The sequence below is a fragment of the Sceloporus occidentalis genome, unplaced genomic scaffold (assembly GCF_023333645.1).
Source record: "Sceloporus occidentalis isolate IW3139 unplaced genomic scaffold, rSceOcc1.0.p SCAF_53, whole genome shotgun sequence".
Taxonomy (NCBI): Eukaryota; Metazoa; Chordata; class Lepidosauria; order Squamata; family Phrynosomatidae; genus Sceloporus; species Sceloporus occidentalis.
In genome coordinates this window covers 2,098,688-2,117,416 of record NW_028317033.1, presented here as the reverse complement: position 1 = coordinate 2,117,416, position 18,729 = coordinate 2,098,688, and the positions used below count along the sequence as shown (strand labels likewise).

Below are 18,729 nucleotides of genomic sequence, written 5' to 3'. Positions count from 1 at the left end.
CCCGCCGAATGGCTGTGCGCGTTCCCGTTTCTGCACCAATGGCCTCGATTGGCTGGCCGATGAGCGGTCCCGCCCTCATGCGCAGGCCAGCTTTCCACTAGCTTTGACTGCACTTTTAGATCACGCCCGAACACTCACAGAATTGGCCTCCGCTGTCGCCAAGACCCGCCTCTTTTTACAGAATTAGGCGCGCTATTGGTTACGGGCTGGCACGCCCCCACTTCGCTGTACCGGGGAATTGAGTGCTTGTGCCGCAGCGGCCTCAGACTGGAGAGCGGCCGGCGGGGACGTACTGGTCCAAGTTCCGTACGTGCGGCATCGCCAGGGATTCATTGCCTTTCCCCGCTATCTCCAGTATCACTATGGCCAAGGAGGACAATAAGAGCCCGGACCAGCCCGTGTCTGAGTGGAAGCAGTTCATCTACAACCCGCGGAGTGGCGAATTCCTGGGCCGCACTGCCAGCAGCTGGGGTAAGGAGGCCACTCATTCATTTCGGGTGTGGAAGCATGTAGCGGCAATAGCGACTTCTATAGAGGAATGGAGGGCAGCTTTACTCGCATGATTCAAATAGCAAAGTGTATGCAGTTATATATGTAATATATTTATATAATATATATGAGATCTAGGTAGTGCGTTCATAGCATTTCTTTCTTATTGCTATTTCTGTATATAGTACAATTCGCTTTTAGTTGGTAATTTAAGCTGTCCTGGCGCACAGATAGTTAAGAGTAGGTGGGTTATGTTAATGTATGGCTATATGTAGCCCCCCATTGCAGCCCTGTGTCGGCACTGCACCCCAGATGTGGCTCTGCAGATGTGACTGTCAGTGTTCTCCGGAGCGGGATCTGTCACCCCGGGGGCTGGAGGCCTCTTCTGGCTGCTGCAAGCAACATCTCTAATTGGAGAGAAAACAGGACGTTTAACCCACTGTATACCAGAGGAGAGCACAAATGTTTTTGGCCAATCTTGGCACTTCAAGGGTTCCCATTCCATACAAAGCGTGCCTTATTTGAGTTAAAAGCCCTGATGCACACTTTGCGGGTATTGCCCTTTAGTGGCTGCTATATTCGGTGTTGTGTTGTCGTTGTACGGCTATCCTGCTAAATTCTTGCGGTTGGCTGATGAGATCGCAGGTATCTCTGAAATAACCTCAACATTGTGTTACCTGCCGTGACGTTCTGTGAGAATGCTGTCTATCCAAGCAAAGGGGTATAGATGTGATGAGATGTTGGAGGGTTTGTATGGTGTTGGGCTGATCTGAAAAGCAGCGACCTCTGGTGGAGAAGAAGGGGAAGCACAGGTGTGACAGGCAGAGCTGGGCACATTTTATGTAAAATTTAGGAGACACGATTATGTTTGTGTAAAATAGTAGAGAAAGCTGAGCACTACCAGTAAAACCCGCGGAGCTAAACTTACCTTACTCTTATGAGAATATACTAGGTCCAGAATACCCTTTGGTAAGTGTACATGTGTAAGGATACATACGGGCTTGGGTGACGTGTTATCAAGTATATTAATTGCTTGCGGCAGGCAGGTCATGGTCTCTGTGATATTGGTATACAAGGATGGCTGCAAAATGACATTCATTATGTTTGGGTAATACTGGGCACGTCAAGGTGTGGTCCACAGAGTGATTGGAGTATGACTGCCTTTCTGTTTAGCTGCAGTCCATCGTGTGTGTGTTATATAATTTCTATATTGTACACATGAACAGGATTAAGTTGCCTTAACCTATTTAGTTAAGTGATGCAAAATAATATTTGGTGGACTGGTGAAGGAGATGCTGAAAATGACCATTGCCTATTATGCAGTATGAGTTAAACGCATGCGTATGTATGTATGTGTGTGTGTGTATGTATGTATATAAATATATATGTATGTGTTATATATTGGCTTGTTCGTCTACAGGGGCAAACCTGCTGTTCATGTTAAAGATGGCAGCATTGGGGAAGACTGTCAGTGGTGTGACACATTTCATGGTGGATGGGAGGAGGTGGGGGGCGCTTCTGAAGTCAGCCGCATTGGATGCTAAAAATAGCTGCGTGTGACTGTAGATGGGAGACAGCGAGAGGGGGCTGCCATCTTCTTGTATAGAAAATGCAGATCCTTCCTTCCGTCAGGAGTCCCCTATTTTTTAAGATGGGTGGTGTGAAGGATCAGGTCCGTGTAGGCTGATGAGCTCTGAGGCTTTGCTGAGATATTCCTGGCTCCTGATGTGTGCTTGTCTAATCATTCTGCATCTCCTCGTTTGAATGAACCTCGCTGCCATTCAAAGGAGGTGGGGGCTGAGAGAGGAGTGGGGGATGGTCTATCATATCCACTACTGCGGGTCTCTTGTGAGGAACACAGTTGGGTTTTGCCCCTTTGATCCAGGTGGACTAGCTGCTTAATAAGTATTACTCCACTAGCCGTCCCTTAAATCATGTTTTTGTGTGTCCTCTGGGCATCTTTCTCTTCATTCCGTCTTCTTCTGGAGGCTTTTGCCCTTTATTGCTAGGTGATCCACTTGGTTCGCTCCATGGTGGCCGGGAAGAGAGCATTGCGCCATATTATAAGTTTTTTTTAATTTAAACACTTTCGTGTTGAAGGCACCATTAAACATGATGCGTTACACTTTTACGCTCACTAACCGGCAAAACCTCTAACAAAGACTGGTGTCCGTATGCAGTGTTGGCAGCGTTCCCCCAGGCTTTTGGTCACAACTTGAGGTAGTTCTCTCCAACACCTCTCCAGAACCTGTGTCCTAAATAATTCTGCTCAACTAACGTGTTCTATGTGGCCCTTTTTGAGCTCGAATTATTTTTACCGCTACAAAACTACGTGGAACTTGGTACCTGTGAATAGCTTGTCATGGTGATATGGGTTCTTATATGACCAGGCTTCACAAATTTGTGTAGACATTGGGAGCCAGACCAGCAAATCCGGGAGCCAGTTTGATATATTTTAACAAGCCATACCCCCCCATAGGAATCAATGTAAAATGGCACAGGAGTTTACAAGACAGCTCTAGAAATCTAGGAGCCATGGCTACCTGGCTCCTATGATATAATAGCTGTAAGTGACGTTTCATATAAATGCTCAGAAGCTTCTCAGCTTTAGTTCTCCTGGAACGTTTAAATGGAATCTTTCAGTGGAAGGTTTGGTGCAGTAGATGTTCGGTGCTTAAATGCCCACTTACCCTGACAAGTTGGTGGCAATGTTAATGTTCATTGCTTCTATTAACTGTATTACCACTCAGTGGCTAGTTTTGGTGTTTAGTAGCCACTATTGAGGAATGTGGGTACAGTTAGTAGGAGGCATTGGGTAATCGCTTGCCCAAATCAGGTGGCAATAACCCCTTATCCAGATTCATGTCTGAGTATAAGGGTTATTTTATATACACAGTACCTGTTTTGGGTTTTTTACTCGCAGGCGTATATGAAGATTCCATGCAGTGTGGGGTTTAGCTGCGATGATCAGAGCGCGCTGTACCTTTAAGGGATTCTAGGGGTGGCAGTGTCTGCTGTTTCTGTGACTGTCCCATGGCTCTTGTGTTGTGCCACCTCCTTTCAATTGAAATGGAAATAAGACCCTGTTAATGCTGCTTACTGTGAGAGGAAGGGAAATTTCCACTCCCGCTGCTGTCTTGTGATTTCAAAACCCAATCAGCATTTTTTCTTCCTCCCCTCCCTCGGTTTTTTTTTTTCTTCTTTATTCATTCTCTGCGTAGGTTGAATGAATAGGTGTCACGGTAACTGCTACAGAGCCAGATGAATCTGTGGTCTTTTATTTGCTGTGTAACAGTAATGTGTCACCTCTGGGTTAACCTGTTCCCTGCCAATTAACCATCACTTTCTAATGCTGTGAGCAAGTTCGGCCGTAATGTATAATGTGCCTGAAGAAGACCTCGATAACCTTCTTAGGGCTTGCGGTTTATTATGGTACAGTTGGCCGATGAGGGTATGGCTAAGATGGTATAAATTCTATACGGTCGTAAAGCCCTGTCAAGCAGGCAGGGAACCATGGGGGTTGTGGCGAGAGACCTGACAATAAAAGTGTCACAGCTTGTCCCTGACTGATGTATATTGTATTGATTTCCCCTGTAGATGCTCCCTTTTATCTGTATAAGCTTGCAGTCTATGCCCAGGCTCAGTGGGCTTCACATTTAGGCATTCTTGATACTCGATGTTCAGGTATTAATGACCTGGAGGTCCGTGTCTGGATTTAGATGGTACATAAGGAATGGCTGGTGTGCCGCTGGCGGTTTTGTATAATCCGTCGGGGAGGTTCTTGCGGCTGTGTAGGTGCCGCTGGGTGACGCAGTGCGAGGGGTTCTCCTGGTCCTCAGTAAAGCACTGCAGTCACTGCTGAAGTTCAGCTGTAGGCTCTTCTGCTGCACTGCGCTGTGCTGAGGATTCTTGGCTCTGCTAGCTCTCCTGCGTTGCCCTACCCCCACTGCAGAAAGCCTCGGAAAACTGCCTCCATTCATGCAATATTAATTAGGCCGAGTGAGATTGGAGGAGGCCACTAGCCCCAACATTGAGGCTACAGTTCTCTGCAGGGCATTCAGTGCTCTCCAACAACTTAATTGCAAAGTTGGCACTTATAGGTGTATTTTTACAGGCTGTTCCGCGGCTGTAGGTAACCGTCCCACCTTAATGCTGTTCAGTCAAGTGGGCTATAAGTGGAAGACCACTTCCGGAATGATCTGGGAGCTCTAGAACACACGTTCTGGTGGTAAAGGGGTGGTTTAGTTTGTAGTAGATGATCAGAGGGCCCGTCATCTCTTCTCCATCCGTTGGGGTCCTTTACCCTCCCTACATGCTCTGCTGTCCCTTCACATACCATTTGGCCAATAATGCAGACAAGGCAAACTGAGAACAGCAGTGGTATGGGCGCCAAAATTAGTCTGATACGGGGCCTGACTTGCTCCTCGGGTTTCCCCGAGTATGTTTGGCGCGCACGCGCTTACAGCTGGGTTTCATTGAGCATTTTACGTGTTTTTATAATATGGGATGATTGTTCCTTGCCCCAGCCTGCCGGCATACATTGCTGGCGTGAGTTACCGAAACTGTGAAAGGACATTATTAGTGATTTATATTCTGCAGAGCTGTGTGTTGGGTTAACGGGACATAACGAGCGCGTCATGTAGAATTTGAACTGAAAGTAACGAGGTGTGGAAGGCCCTGCAGGATTGGGGTATGTTGAGTCATTGAGCTGGATCACTGTGGCCCTAATCCCACAGTAGAGAATTTTAATTTTTTTATTTTTGTTAAAAGGAAGATTCCATGCGGATGAAGACATCACTGAAATTGAATCACTGAAGTTGTCATTGGCCTTTTACAGATTTATCTGCGCTTTGTGCTGGGCCGTGTCTACCGCTATCAGTGAATTGCACTTTTCAGTTCCACGACAAGCTCCCAAGTAGTCAGACTGCCCGAAGCATACGGCTTACGTTCCTGGGCATTTTAAATTCACTATAAATGATAGGAACTGGGGACAAAAAAATGAAATCTAGTTTTATGCCAGAAAGTATCGTCCTCCGTATAAAACGGCACTGAATTGAGTCTCTATGTTTTTCGCATTCCTGGATTTTTTTCACTCGCTGTCTAAAATATTTAATATATCTTGTGGTCGTAGGAAACGTATTGCATATATAGATGTGTGGTCCCTTTAAATTAGCCCCCCTTGAAAATACATTTGTAGGAGGGGGGATTCTGCAGAATCCCCATATATACGTGTCCCCTTCCCCCACCCCAGCTGTCTTCCATGCCGGAGATGTGTTCAGGCTTCTTTCCGGTAATTGGTTGCTTGAAGCAACCAATCAGTTGCAACAATCATCGGACCGCGGAGGAGGAGGGCAGCTGCAAGGCTGCAGCTTCTACCTCAGGTAAGTGCCCGTTTTTGGAGACGTGCGGGCTGTCTGTGCCAGTAAACTGTAGTTCCAGAATGAAGGCACTGCGGAGCTGCTGATGGGAAGCCGTGTTCATAGTTTGGCATGTTGCCTTGTGGGGTATTTCCGGGTTGGTCGTGAACTCATCTCCCAAGGAGAGAATTTGCTGCCCCGGGTTACTTGCTGCCACTGTCTGCCATCAGGGGGCAGTTACAGGTTAAACGAATGGTTAATGCACAAACCCTTTAAAAAATAAGCATCGAAGCCCCTTAAATTTGGCCTTTGTCAACTTCTTTTTGGCTATATTGTTGGAACTGTAGATAGTTGGAGTGTTGTGGGGGAAAGGAATTGCCCTTTCTTTATAGAATGGAGGAAAACTTTGTTTTTCTTCATCGGTCATCCTAGTCTACCGGAGATGTGTTGAGTTTCTTTTTTGTCAGGTGTGAGTATGTGTGAATACTCACGGATTATATCTCAAGTGCTGACACCGGAGTGCATTTTACATACAAATAAGGCTGGCGTGTTCCGTATTAATGCACGTACATGTTTTTTTTTTTTATCTTGTAGACCAGGTTTGTTTCAAGTCAGTGATGTTCTAGGTTGTCCTGTTGACCATTTGATATATGCCGGCCAAATCAAACACGAGTGGCAGTCTCTCCTGCGCACATTGAAGGAAGGGGTTTGTGATCACATCCCTGCGCTTACTCAGTCCTACACGGTATTCATTAAATGTCTGTTTTGGGTCCATCAAGAATGGTTGATACTGTTTGACCTGATTGTGGCGTGGAACTTGAGTCTGTTGGTTTACTTCTCCCCAACCTTACCATTTGCTGAACAGTAAATGAATCTGCTCCTCAGCTCATATACCCTGAGCTGTAGGACACATTTTTGCAGCCAAATCCCTTCTGTCCAGTAGGCTTGGTATGTATGTTTTCCTGTGGGTTTGGGCTCCCTAAATGAACTCCTTAAATTAGTGTGTCCCCGTCATGGTCTTGCATCTTAATCCACTTGTACTCCATGTTGGATTTCATTACTGTGAATGGAGTTGCCAGTTGCTGGCTTCTTGTTCGCCGTGACAGCACTCTTAATAGTTGTGGAGGAATGCTTCATTGGCCATCTGCAACAGTCCTGTCCTTGGAGTTCCCTTGGGTCAAACCCACCTTTCTATTTTTTTTTTCTTATTTTTTTTTTTTGTTCTCACATTTAACTGAATCTAGGCTGGCTTGTTTCTATCTATTGGCACGATTTTAACTCCTTAAATGAAATTTTTGACAGGCTGCTTGTCACTGTCATTTGGGCAAAACATGGCCTAATATGTATTTTGTAGACCCTGCATGGTTTTGTGATCTATAGAGTGCAGAAGACATCAATGAAAAATAAATTGGACATTTTTGTAATGTTTCTTTTTAAGATGCCGAATTTGATAATTCATCTATACATTCAAATGCCTCGCTACCCCCACCCAAACCACGCAGAGTCTAAAATAACGTGTAAATGTTGGCTTTTTACGGTTCGTGTATTGTTGAATATTATACGTCAATCAAATGTTTAGGATGGCATGGCTAGAGTACTTGAACTGCTGATCGTTGGTTAAGAGCAGCCTCACTTGGTATCTGGTGGCTATTTTGCCCCCCAACGATCCTAAAACTTCAGAATGCTTTTGTAATTGACCCCTCGGGTTAGGAGGAGTTCTTTAAGCCTGTGCTTTTGCCGAGGTGCGCCCACCATCTCTCCTGACATCTGCTGTGATCCACTGACCCGGCACAGTTGGTCTGAAAACAATGTTTTTTTCTAAAGAAAGGATAGTCCGTGGGGGTTCTTGTTTCAATTATAGTTTAATATTGTCCTAACTGAATTGAACGCCCGGTGATAAAAGTACAATACGTACAAAAATTTAAGGAGGTAGAAGCTTCTTCACTTTCATACACTTGATATATGGCCCAAAAAAACCAGGAATAATTTTTCGGTGCTCTTGGAGGTTTTCATCCTGCTTTTAGATAATGAATGTTACGCTGAGTAGTAATCACCGGTGATGTGTGTGAATGTTATGCTGGCTCTGGCTCCTTTTAACATGCCCCTGTACATAATTGGGTTTCTTAATATAGTGTTTTTAATCAGCCTATACAGGAACCACTTTACAGCACCCGGCAGCCCTCTCCAGTGAACGAGTGATTGATATGCTCTAAGAGCCCGTGTCATTTGGCCAAAAGGTTTCCTCTTGGGATTATTTGACCCCGTTCACCCTGTACGCGCTGAGCTGCCTCACTGTACACAGGGCTAATTTTAGATTCATTCATCTTTTTAGATGATATCGGTATAGCTTTTATTTAAACCAAAGGATGACGTCTAACATGTCTGCAGCCGTTGCCTGAATTCACTTTAAGATGCCTGCATACTCCGGTGCAGACATATATTGAGAAAGAACGTTGATCCATAAGATGGAGAACAGTGAAAGCTTCTAAAATGTTGTCCTGTGCGTTGGGTGGGAGAAGAATTTAGATTCTTCTGCCATGCCTAGGTTTTTATGGAAATTGGTGGATACTTTTGTTTCCCTACGCAACTAGTGTAATAACTTATGCGTGTTAAGTTTGTAGACATCATACGATCATACAGGTACAGGGGCAGATTTAAAAAATCAGACGGCCGTGTTGGATAAAATTTCCTCCTTGGTGCATTAGGGTGTTTCCATTACCCGTTAAACGATCTGTATTGTATCCGCGTTCCTTTGGCTGTATGTTGGCACGCTGTCGCGGGACTCCTGGAAGTTAAGGTAAATCCACCGTGCGAGGCATCGGGACGCTGGGGTTTATTCTCTGTGGACCGTTACAGTGAGTTTCAGCTGCTGTCCAAATGATTCTGTGTTCTAGCTGATATAGATTATAATAGGAATGGAACGGCTCTGCATCTGGTGGGTGGAATCCTTCTGCTGAGACCATTGGGGGGGGCAGATGTCTCTTGCAGGTACTAAAATCTTCTCTCTCCCGTTGTAAGATGGATAATTGACGTTTGTGAACGCTCTTCTTCTGCCCCCAGCTCTGATCCTGCTGTTTTACCTGGTGTTCTATGGATTCCTCGCTGGGCTCTTCACCCTTACCATGTGGGTCATGCTTCAAACACTGGACGACACGGTTCCCAAGTACCGGGACAGAGTCTCTTCCCCAGGTAACACATACGTGTCTTCAGTATTGTTTGTGATGAATTGCTGTTTTCCACCATGCCGGGGGGAGAGCTTTATCCTGCACTTAAGCTTGATTAATACTGATTTAATACTCCTGCTGGATCATTTCCAATTCGACCGTTTGTGTTTTTCCGAAACCAAGCAGGCTTCTTTTAAATGAGTTTGTATTTCTGTTTTTGTTTTTTTTGTGTGTTAATCTGTAAAATTGTATACTAAAATGTTTCCCCGACTATTCCAGCACAAAGCCGAACTGTGTTCTTGGTTAACCGTGATTAATGTATTTACATCCAGGTCCTCGTGGCGCCGAATTCCTGGCCTTTGTAACGCATGAAATTCATATCCATGCAGTGGATGTACGCAGGTTTTAGTATCTGTATGAATGTTCTGTGTAATCAGCAGGAATTGCCTTCATTCTAATCCATATAATCCAGAATCAAAATTATATATTTTTTGATAATCAGTGATTTACTACGTGTAACTTCTGCTTCAAGTACTGTTTGATGTGTTTCTTAATATAATGTAAATATCTTTACATCCGACGTCTGAAATTTGTTTGTTTTGGGGTGTTTTTTTTTTGTTCTCTGGGCATAAATGGCACACTGTTTAAATGCCACTTTATTTGAGCAGGGCATATGTTTTTTCTTGTTCTAAGCAAAATAATATTCCAAATTGATAACTATATAGCTGTGCCTATATTTTTTTTTATTTTAATTTGCCAGCCCTTTTTCATAAAATCTCACACGTGCCCACGGTTTGGACATAAAGCTGTATCTAGACCCGATAAAGCGTCTTAAAGAATATATTTCACAGCTTTTTCAGTGTCTTTTTCTGATTGGTTGGCAGGAACCCAAGGATTTTTAGTGCCCCTATAGACCTAATTCTGTTCACTCGGTTACTCGCTTGACTCCAACAGGCATCACAACAAGCTCAGTGTGAGCCATTGAACGGCCCTCCATAAGCCCTCTCCCATACCTCCTCCCCTCCCCCACCCTGCTCCCCGGCACAAAAGCGTTCCACAGATCCAAACACCACACCACGGCCCCTGACACACAGCGCTTTGTCGCATTACCCAGGAGAGAGGAGGGCCACGAGGCTTACAACCTCCCGTTTATACATACATTTTCTTCCACCCTCAGGGCTGTAAATACACACATAATTCACCTTGTGAGTTCATTTATTTATTTTTATGTCCGTCCTCTTCATAATAAACACGCATCCCAATCGCGTGCGCGTCGGCCAAAACACACGGTGTCTAGGTCTGCGATGTGGCGTTGAGCCTATTAAATAACGCTATTTCAGCAAGGATTGGAATTATGTTCCCTGTTAATTTCGGTGGGGCCTAATCAAATTTGGGGTGATTATCGCTGCTGGGAACAGGTATTTAAAATATACTGTACCGTTTATATATTCTAGAGCTGGTTTCTGTAGATTTTGTTTAATAGCTGTTTTTGTGTCTTTTTTTTTTTTTTTTAGGTCTTATGATTTCTCCTAAATCAGCCGGCCTTGAGATCGCGTTCAAGAAGAGTGACTCTCAGTCGTATGACAGTTACGTGAAAGCTCTTCATGGTTTTCTGCTGCGTAAGTAAATGTCTCCACCATCTGAGAGCTCTTATGGCTTAAATTAACAAGTGGACAATATTTACAAAGGGATTCTCTATTCTGTAAAATGTAGGAGCTTGCCCTCTACCCGCCTAACCCATGAGAGATCGTTGGGGGGCAGAGAGCTCGCTGATCGTAATTCCTGCCATAGTAGATTGATGTTTCTTACCATGTCCAATCAGTCCTACTTTTTAGTTTCAACATTAATCTCGTGGAAGAGGAGATCTTTCTGGCAGAGCCAGCGTTATCTGATCGGTTCCCGGTCCTCAAGGGTCCGCTCCCTTATAGGCTGCCAGAAACGGTCAACATCAATCAGCAACTTAACAATAGGGCAGAGATAAGTTAAATGTTCATGCAGAAAACGTTAAAACTCCATTCCTCATTATAAATACATCACTAATTTCAGCCTGTACATCAATATGGGGGTTTTAGCATATAGAAATGTTTGGGAAAATTACTGATTTGTTTTAAATGTATCATGAAGAGCTTTAACATTTCTGTTAATTGACATTATGAATACATTTTTGGTCTGGATAAACCCTGCTGACGTGGGGTGGTCGATGTTCTAGGCTTCTGAGCTTTTTAGTCGTTCAGAAGTAAGCCCCCCCCCCCCAATACAAAGTTCAGAATAAACTAACTTGTTGTAAGACGGAAACATATTAAATGCCAAATGTTTCTTGTTTGCCAGTTGTGAAGCATTAACCTTTTAAACCCATGCTGTGATCAGGCGGTCACTTGTTCACATCCCGGTGGGGGTCCAGCTGACCTGTTCTCCTCCCAAACAGAGACAGGAAAATATTTCAGAGGATTGCTGATTCTGCCTTTGTGACTCATAAGATCGGGACATGTGTACGGATATTGAACACGGACGATCCATATGTGTTACAAGTTGTACAAATAAGAATTAGAACAGTTTTTGGGTGAATGTTTTTTTCTCCTCGGTGGGAGACAAATTTCTTTTGGGGTTTTTTTTTTTGTTTTGTTTTTTTTTATTGAGGGAAATGCAACTTGGACATTTGTTGGTCTTGTGTCTTTTCAGCATACAATGACACTAAACAAGCCAAGAACGAGATTTGCACACCAGATGTGTACTTCACTCAAGATGAGCCAGGTGAAAAGAAGTCATGTCGCTTTAACAGGACCTCACTCGGACCCTGCTCAGGGATTGAAGACCCCAACTTTGGGTACAGCGATGGCAACCCTTGTGTGATCGTCAAAATGAACAGAGTATGTCGTTCTCCTTGTTCCAGCGCAGAATTCAGATGTTAGTTAAGCCTTTCTGGACCTTGGGTTATGTAAAAGATAATAGTCTGTATGCGGCCAACACCCTTCACTCCCTAAAGCATCTTCGTGTAAATGTATCCATAATATTTTCATTTCTTTACAGATTATCGGCTTACTGCCTGCTGGAAATCCAAGAATAAACTGCACTTCCAAGGTGAGTGATTGTATTGAAGGTGACTGTGGCCCCTGTGCGGCTCCCGTCAGAAAGAAATAGAACGGAATTAAAAGTGCAGAACATAAAGGGAAGTTTTTTAGAATGTCTCTTGACAGTCAAATAGAACCTTTTTAGGCGAGGTTTTACATTTTTTAGCTTTTGTTCCTTTTTAACAATTTTTTGTGCTATCCGAATAAAGTCCCGTTGTTTTGAAAGCAGGGGGGTATATATAAGTGTCGTATTGTCACAAAATGCTGCCGGGGGCTAGAACAAAAAGCAGACCATCCGCAGCGTAACAGGAATGTACGGACCAGCTGCGGCCCGGTGCCCCCCACCCCCCCGTTCCGCACACCCTCTCTAATGGTCCAGACAGCTGCAATCATATCACAAAGACCTCGGCCGGCCGCAAGCAGCTGAATCCACAAATCCACGGCGTCTTTTTGATGATGCGCTCTGCCTTGTAGATTTACACATTCTGTAGATGAGCGTAGAGGTAGAACTGTGGACCGAGGGAAACATTTCCCTTCTGCTCTGGAATCTTTGACTTCACCTTAGCATTTTATGTGTGTAAAAAATATATGTAAATCCTATCTCCACAGAGGGATGATGTAAGCATGCAGTATTATCCAGAGGACGGAAAGATAAACTTGATGTATTATCCGTACTACGGGAAGAAAGTCCATGTAAGTTTCTATGAACACCGTGTTTCATTGCTCGTTCAGAGATTGCTTCCCTTTCTGCAATCTGTTCCTTTCCAGGCTTCCAGCTCGGGGAAATCACGCGAATGTTGTTTAATAGAAGTGACCAATAGTTTAACGAATAACCTTCCCTGGCGGAACTGTACATTTATAAACGTATCATTTTCACAAATTTGTAGTGAAAATGCGGAATGCTGTCGCCGACCATCATTGGTGAAAGACTACTTTTCTGTAGATAGGGTAGATATCTGAGCACATTCAAAGATTTGCTACATCTTGATGGCACCAAATGAGCAAGACTACTGTAATATATCAAATAGTTTTCTTAATCCCAGTGTGTTTAACGCACGCTCTAGAGCGCATGATTCTGCAAGCGTCGGGTCTGCACCCAGTACTGGGTCCCGAGATGCTCTCTCTGTCCTATGTATCGAGCACTGCATTGTACAATAACATATTGCTTTGACAAAGAAGGCCTAAGGTAATAAAATAAAAATAAGGAACGTATTTCTCTATTGTGGTAGAAACTCACTTTATAATTGGGGTCAGAGGATCCTATTAACAGCCGTGCATTTGTAACAATTTATACTTTTTATTTTTATGGGGTCATGGCAAAGCGGTGAGTATTGTGCTTAAAGGTAAACCATCGCGTTTTAGATGTTCTATTATATGAAAGAGGTTCCCCACGCTTCCAATTAGTCTATGGCCTGCGTTTTAACCTCCACGGTCCAGATGTTAGTGGTTTATATAGTAAAGCTTTTGAGCTTTTATTTTTTTGTTAATCTGTTTAAGTCGCTTACAGGGATGCATTCAGTAAACTGGCTCCAAATAGCAAATGCTTAGCTTTATTAAACGGTTACTTGAGTGACCGCCTTCCAAATAGAACTTTGGACTGGAGGGGTGCTAGTAAATCTAGCAGTATGCGTTTGTCTGTTACGTTCAATACCGGTATCTTGAACGTAATGCACCATTTTTTCCTTTGTCGGTGTTTTTGTTTCTGAACACAATGTTTCCTTCCCTGCAGGTGAATTATGTCCAGCCTCTGGTTGCGGTGAAGATTATACCTACTAACACCACCAGCTCAGAGCCGATAGTCTTCGAGTGCAAGATCTATGGATCCCCCAACCTGAAGAATGAAGATGACAGAGACAAGTTCCTTGGCCGAGTAGCTTTCAGAGTCCAAATCGAAGAATAGAGCGATCGGCCGATCTGCAACAAGTTCGATATATTGTGGGAGGGGAGGGGGGGTCTTTTTTTTTTTTTTTTTCCTTTTATTTTAAATCGGCCAGACTTGCTATTCTAGGACCTGAAACCATCTGGGTGGATTATGTAAGTGGCACATGATTCAGGGTAGCATACCAATGTGCTTCCAAACATGATGCTTTAACTTCTTTTGTGCTGAAGAAGGAAACCATGTATTCCTGGCTGCTCCAGCTCTGAAGAGGTTAAAAAATCCCCTGTACACAGCATCCGTCTGCCTCAGTAGGGGGGGTCAGTTTACAAATCATTTCAAAATAAATTATCATTTCATATTAGGGGACCTGTAAATAGCTCTTTATGAACATAATACTGGTGATGTTCGTCCTATTTTTGATGTGGTTTTATTCCCACCCCTCCTTTCCCTGCCCCTTACGTGAGTGTTACAAGCTTAATGTGTTGTGCTATGTAAATATTTAATTGATTTAACACTGGTTTAACGTCATATCTCAAACACCTTCACAGTTTTAGGGAACAAAACAAACAAACAAGTTAAGGTACCTGACCAACATATACGAACAAGGAAAAATGACAAAAGGAAAGATTTTATAACCTCTGCAAAATTTGTGTCTTGTGCAGATGCCTTAAAGTCATGTATGAAAAAGTAAAATAAAGTGGATTTTAAAAGTGTTTGTTTTTTGCTACTTTCTGGTTTTACCTCCAACACAGGAGGAAGTCATTCAAATGCTAATTGTCTAAAATGTAATGGCTGAACTGGAGTAATGTATGCTCGGTAAACATCGTCTTCATTTCCATGTGCCGGTTTTCTGACGGTTCTTGTACGTAGAAGGCAATCCCACTTGTTAGGGTTCCACTCTCTGCAATCTCAAACACCGCTCGTCAAGCATAATAAAAGTTTGCTGCTTTAAGATACAAACATAAAATTTGATGGCAGATGAGACCTTAGCCCTTGGTCTTGTCTTTGATTCTCTCACATGCATGTTTAAATTCTTTCACGTATTGGTCTCCCTACCGAAGGCTTTTCTGCTTCTTTGAAATAAACATCCCTCCTGCACTTTGTTTAATCCCTTTTAAGTAGTTAAATGTTTCCATCACATCTCTTATTTCCTACAAGCTATATGTATTGAGTTCCCGAGTCCCCCTGCAAACCATTCACCATTCTGGTAGCCCTCTTCCGAACTTTCTTCATGATGTCAAAATTCTTGTGGGGATGAGGTCTCCAGAACTGTACTCAACAGAGGCGGAACTTGTGAGCTAAGGGCCCTGGTGAAAGATAGGGGGTTTTTTTTCTTTATAACTGAATCAAACAACAAAAATGTATATTTAAATATACATTGCAAGGTGTATTCACTAAGCAAATAATTGATACAAATTTCCAGACGTGCAAGGGAATAAAAAAACAGTTGGAATAACAGCTGCATCTGAGATTTTCTAAAGTCCTCCAATTCTCTTGAAATTTGTTCCTGGTCTGTTTCTCTTTTCGCCCATATGTATTTACCATATAATTGTATTAACTCTCTCTCCTTTACTTCCCCCTTGTTGGTTTTTTTTATACCTCTCTCAACTTACGTTCCCTTTTTAATACAAACCAAAAAAAAAATTATTTACCCATTTTATGTCTCCCTTTTTATCTTTTTTTCGTTGTTGTTGTAAGTAATCCCATCTCTTGTCTAGGTTTAACCACCACCATTTTATTTTTTTCACCTCACCATTGCATCTCCTTCATTGTCCTATTCCCACCCTGTCACATCCCACTGGCAAATCTCCTGTTCCCATATGCTTTACCCAAGGCCTCTGTCGGATAGAGTGGCGAATCCCAGATCCCCTACCCCTAGTGTGCACTAGAACCAGTTTAGGGAGATCCTGTGATAGGTCCTGGTGCACAATGCGCTGGGTGAGGAGTAACGAGAGAATCTGTAAAGTGGCAGAACCACCGCTCTTTCTACTACTAACGCCGCTAGCTATACAACCCAGCACCCTGCTTCTCTTGCTTGGCTCACACTGCGCCATTGCCATTTAGTTTGGGTCTATTATTGCTTATTTATCTCATGAAACATATATCACCCCCCCTTCCTGTTCTGCCCTCCACAGACCCTACACTCTTGAAACACTTGAGCCCAGTGTCACATAAACCATAATTATTGCTGTAGCACAATTTAATGTATTAAAAATACCTGGTTTTGTTCTAACAATGTAATAATATAGAATCACTCATTCCAGGGCATATATAGTGCAGCCACTGCAGCGAGGTAGATAAACATGCAGTATTTCCACCAAAACCACCCTCAAGTTAACTGAAGACCAAGTTGTCGTAAAGCCATGTAAGGAACGTTACAGAGATTCGGTGTTTGAGTATAACTATCTATCGAAGATCCGCTCTAAAGCAGGACATGTCTAATTGCTTGCATGTTTTGGAAGACCAGGGAGATTTCCGAGCTTGAGAGGGATGTCTAAGAAAAACACAAGGGCTACACGATGATTGTCGAGGTGTGAAGGGCAAACTTGTTTGATTCCGTTTTATAATGCTAACCAGGGCCGGCCCGACAATGGAGCCGAGTGGGGCAACCGCTCCAGGCGGCACTTTTGAAGGGGCGGCACTTTGCCGCCCCAAGCCCTTTTTTTTTTTTTTTTTTTTTTTTTAAAGCGAAAGAGAGAGAAAGGGGCGCCGAGTGGTTTTCGCTTACCAAGCTGTCAGTACCTGCTCCGCGCCCCTCTCTCTCTCCTTCCTGTTCGGTCTCGGTGCCGGCTTGTAATGCTGAGCGCCAGAATTATTTTTTGGGAATGGTTTGCACCTTTAACGGTACTAGGAATGTTTCTAATGTGTTTACTTATGAAAGTGTTACATTTCACACAGTAGCTGAATTGGCAACTTAAACCTCCAAAACAAAGAATGTTTTGTTTGAAAACCAGCTTTAATGCGTATGTATGTGCATCTTTAAATTCTATGGTTTTACATAGATATAACAATCATCTGTTCCTTAGCAGCTCTTAAAATTAGGTAAATAGAACCTCAGATGAACACCAACGTATTACACCGTGTAACTCTCTATTCATCAAAAATAAATCCAAAATGGAGAAGCCATGTGTGAAAAACTAAGTACACCCTTACTGATTCCATAGGAATTAAGATGCTAAGAAGCAGACAGGTGCTGCTAATGAAATGCCCTAGATTAATTGATCATCAGCAAGTGTGACCGAAGTTTTTGCAGTTTGCTGGTTTTGAGCTTTCAGGTATGTTAACACAATGCCAAGGAGGAAATACATCAGCAATGGTCTTAGAGAAGCAAAAGTCAATTATTTTAAAATGACAAAACTGCAGCACCTCATCCTATAGCGCAGGGGCGCCCAACATGCGGCCCGCGGGCCAAATGCGGCCTGCGACACCTTGAGGTGCGGCCCGCTTGAGATCGGCAGCCAGGGCAACCGGGATCACGAGCCCTGCTGCTTACCTGTGGGAGGGTCTTTTGTACTGCACAGAGGAAGCGGAACTCAGTAGAGTTCACGTGACATCACATGACTCTGCTCCAGTCCTGCTTCCTCTGTGCAGAACAAGAGAATGCAGAGGTAGGCCGCGCCCCCTGCTGAAGTCTGTGAGCAGCATCCAGAGAGCTGCAATGCAGGTAAGGGGGTGGGGGGGAGGGTGTTTGTATGAGTATGCATGATTAAGGGAATTAATCTATGAATGAATGAATGAGTGTGTGTGATAGCATGGATCTGTAAGTGCTGGAACCTAGGCATGATGGGACTGTGATTGCTGTTAGCAATCACACTCCTATCATGCCAAGTCATATTGTTGATTTTTTTGTCCAATTGTGGTGTGTTACTTACTTTTAATAAAAGTGTGGTTAACACACCAAAATTGGACAAAAAATACAATAACAATATTAATTTATATATGATTGTTGACAGCAATCACACTCCTATCATGCCCAGCCAACCAGTACATGCTGGAATCTGGGTATGCCTGAGATTGGTGTTAACAATCATAATATATATATATATATATATATATATATATATATATATATATTTTAACATTGTTGTTATATTTTTTGTACAATTTTGGTGTGTTACTTACTTTTATTAAAAGTGTGGGATTTTTTTATTATTTTTAAAGGTGGGGGGTCGTTTTCGGCTAAGTGAACCCTGAATTTTCATTTTGGTGCATCCCTAGGATAAATAGAACTATTTCATTTTTACTTATCAAGAATCCTGAATTTGTAGTCACAAAACTTTCTAGGCCCAGTGAGAGGAAAAGTAAAGGTTTTGTGTCATTTACTTTATTTTAATCTGCATATCTTATTAAAAGCCATATTTTCTCACAGTGAAAAATGAGTGTGGCCCTCGCACGTATGCAATTCTGATGAAGTGGCCCACTGCAGAAAAAACTTGGACACCCCTGCTATAGTCTGTCAATACTTGGGGCACTCTAACCACACAAAATAAAAAACAGGAACTTCTCTTATAATTCCAAGTGATGTGGGGAGTAGGTGCATTCAGCATATATAAAAGAAAAGAGCAAATAGAAACATAATATTGCATGATATGTATAAAAAAAAACTTCCAAGTGTCAACTCACTACTTACGGAGATGTCCGCTGATAAACAGGTGTCGGAATAGTTTAGGAATTGATCTCTCAGGTTAAGGAAGGAGATAAGGCCGACCAGGCATGCGCAGTAGGACACTGGGCAGATATTCACATCCAGCCACTTGGTACAGGACTGAATT

General features: G+C 43.1%; 1 protein-coding gene across 1 annotated transcript; it reads left to right on the top strand.

The window, feature by feature from the left end:
• Positions 1-362: 362 nt before the first annotated feature.
• Positions 363-13,978, top strand: LOC149288192 (sodium/potassium-transporting ATPase subunit beta-3-like). Its single transcript, XM_089492069.1, has 7 exons — positions 363-471; positions 8,907-9,035; positions 10,525-10,629; positions 11,690-11,877; positions 12,038-12,088; positions 12,688-12,771; positions 13,808-13,978. Exons 1-7 carry the CDS (start codon positions 363-365, stop codon positions 13,976-13,978), a joined length of 837 nt encoding a protein of 278 aa, XP_089348195.1.
• The last annotated feature ends 4,751 nt before the right edge of the window (positions 13,979-18,729 follow it).

Coding starts and splice junctions, on each gene's coding strand:
- LOC149288192 (XM_089492069.1), top strand. CDS start 363: ATGGCCAAGGAGGACAATAAGAGCCCGGACCAGCCCGTGTCTGAGTGG. Junction 472..8,906: donor CCGCACTGCCAGCAGCTGGG/GTAAGGAGGCCA, acceptor TTCTGCCCCCAG/CTCTGATCCTGCTGTTTTAC. Junction 9,036..10,524: donor GGACAGAGTCTCTTCCCCAG/GTAACACATACG, acceptor TTTTTTTTTTAG/GTCTTATGATTTCTCCTAAA.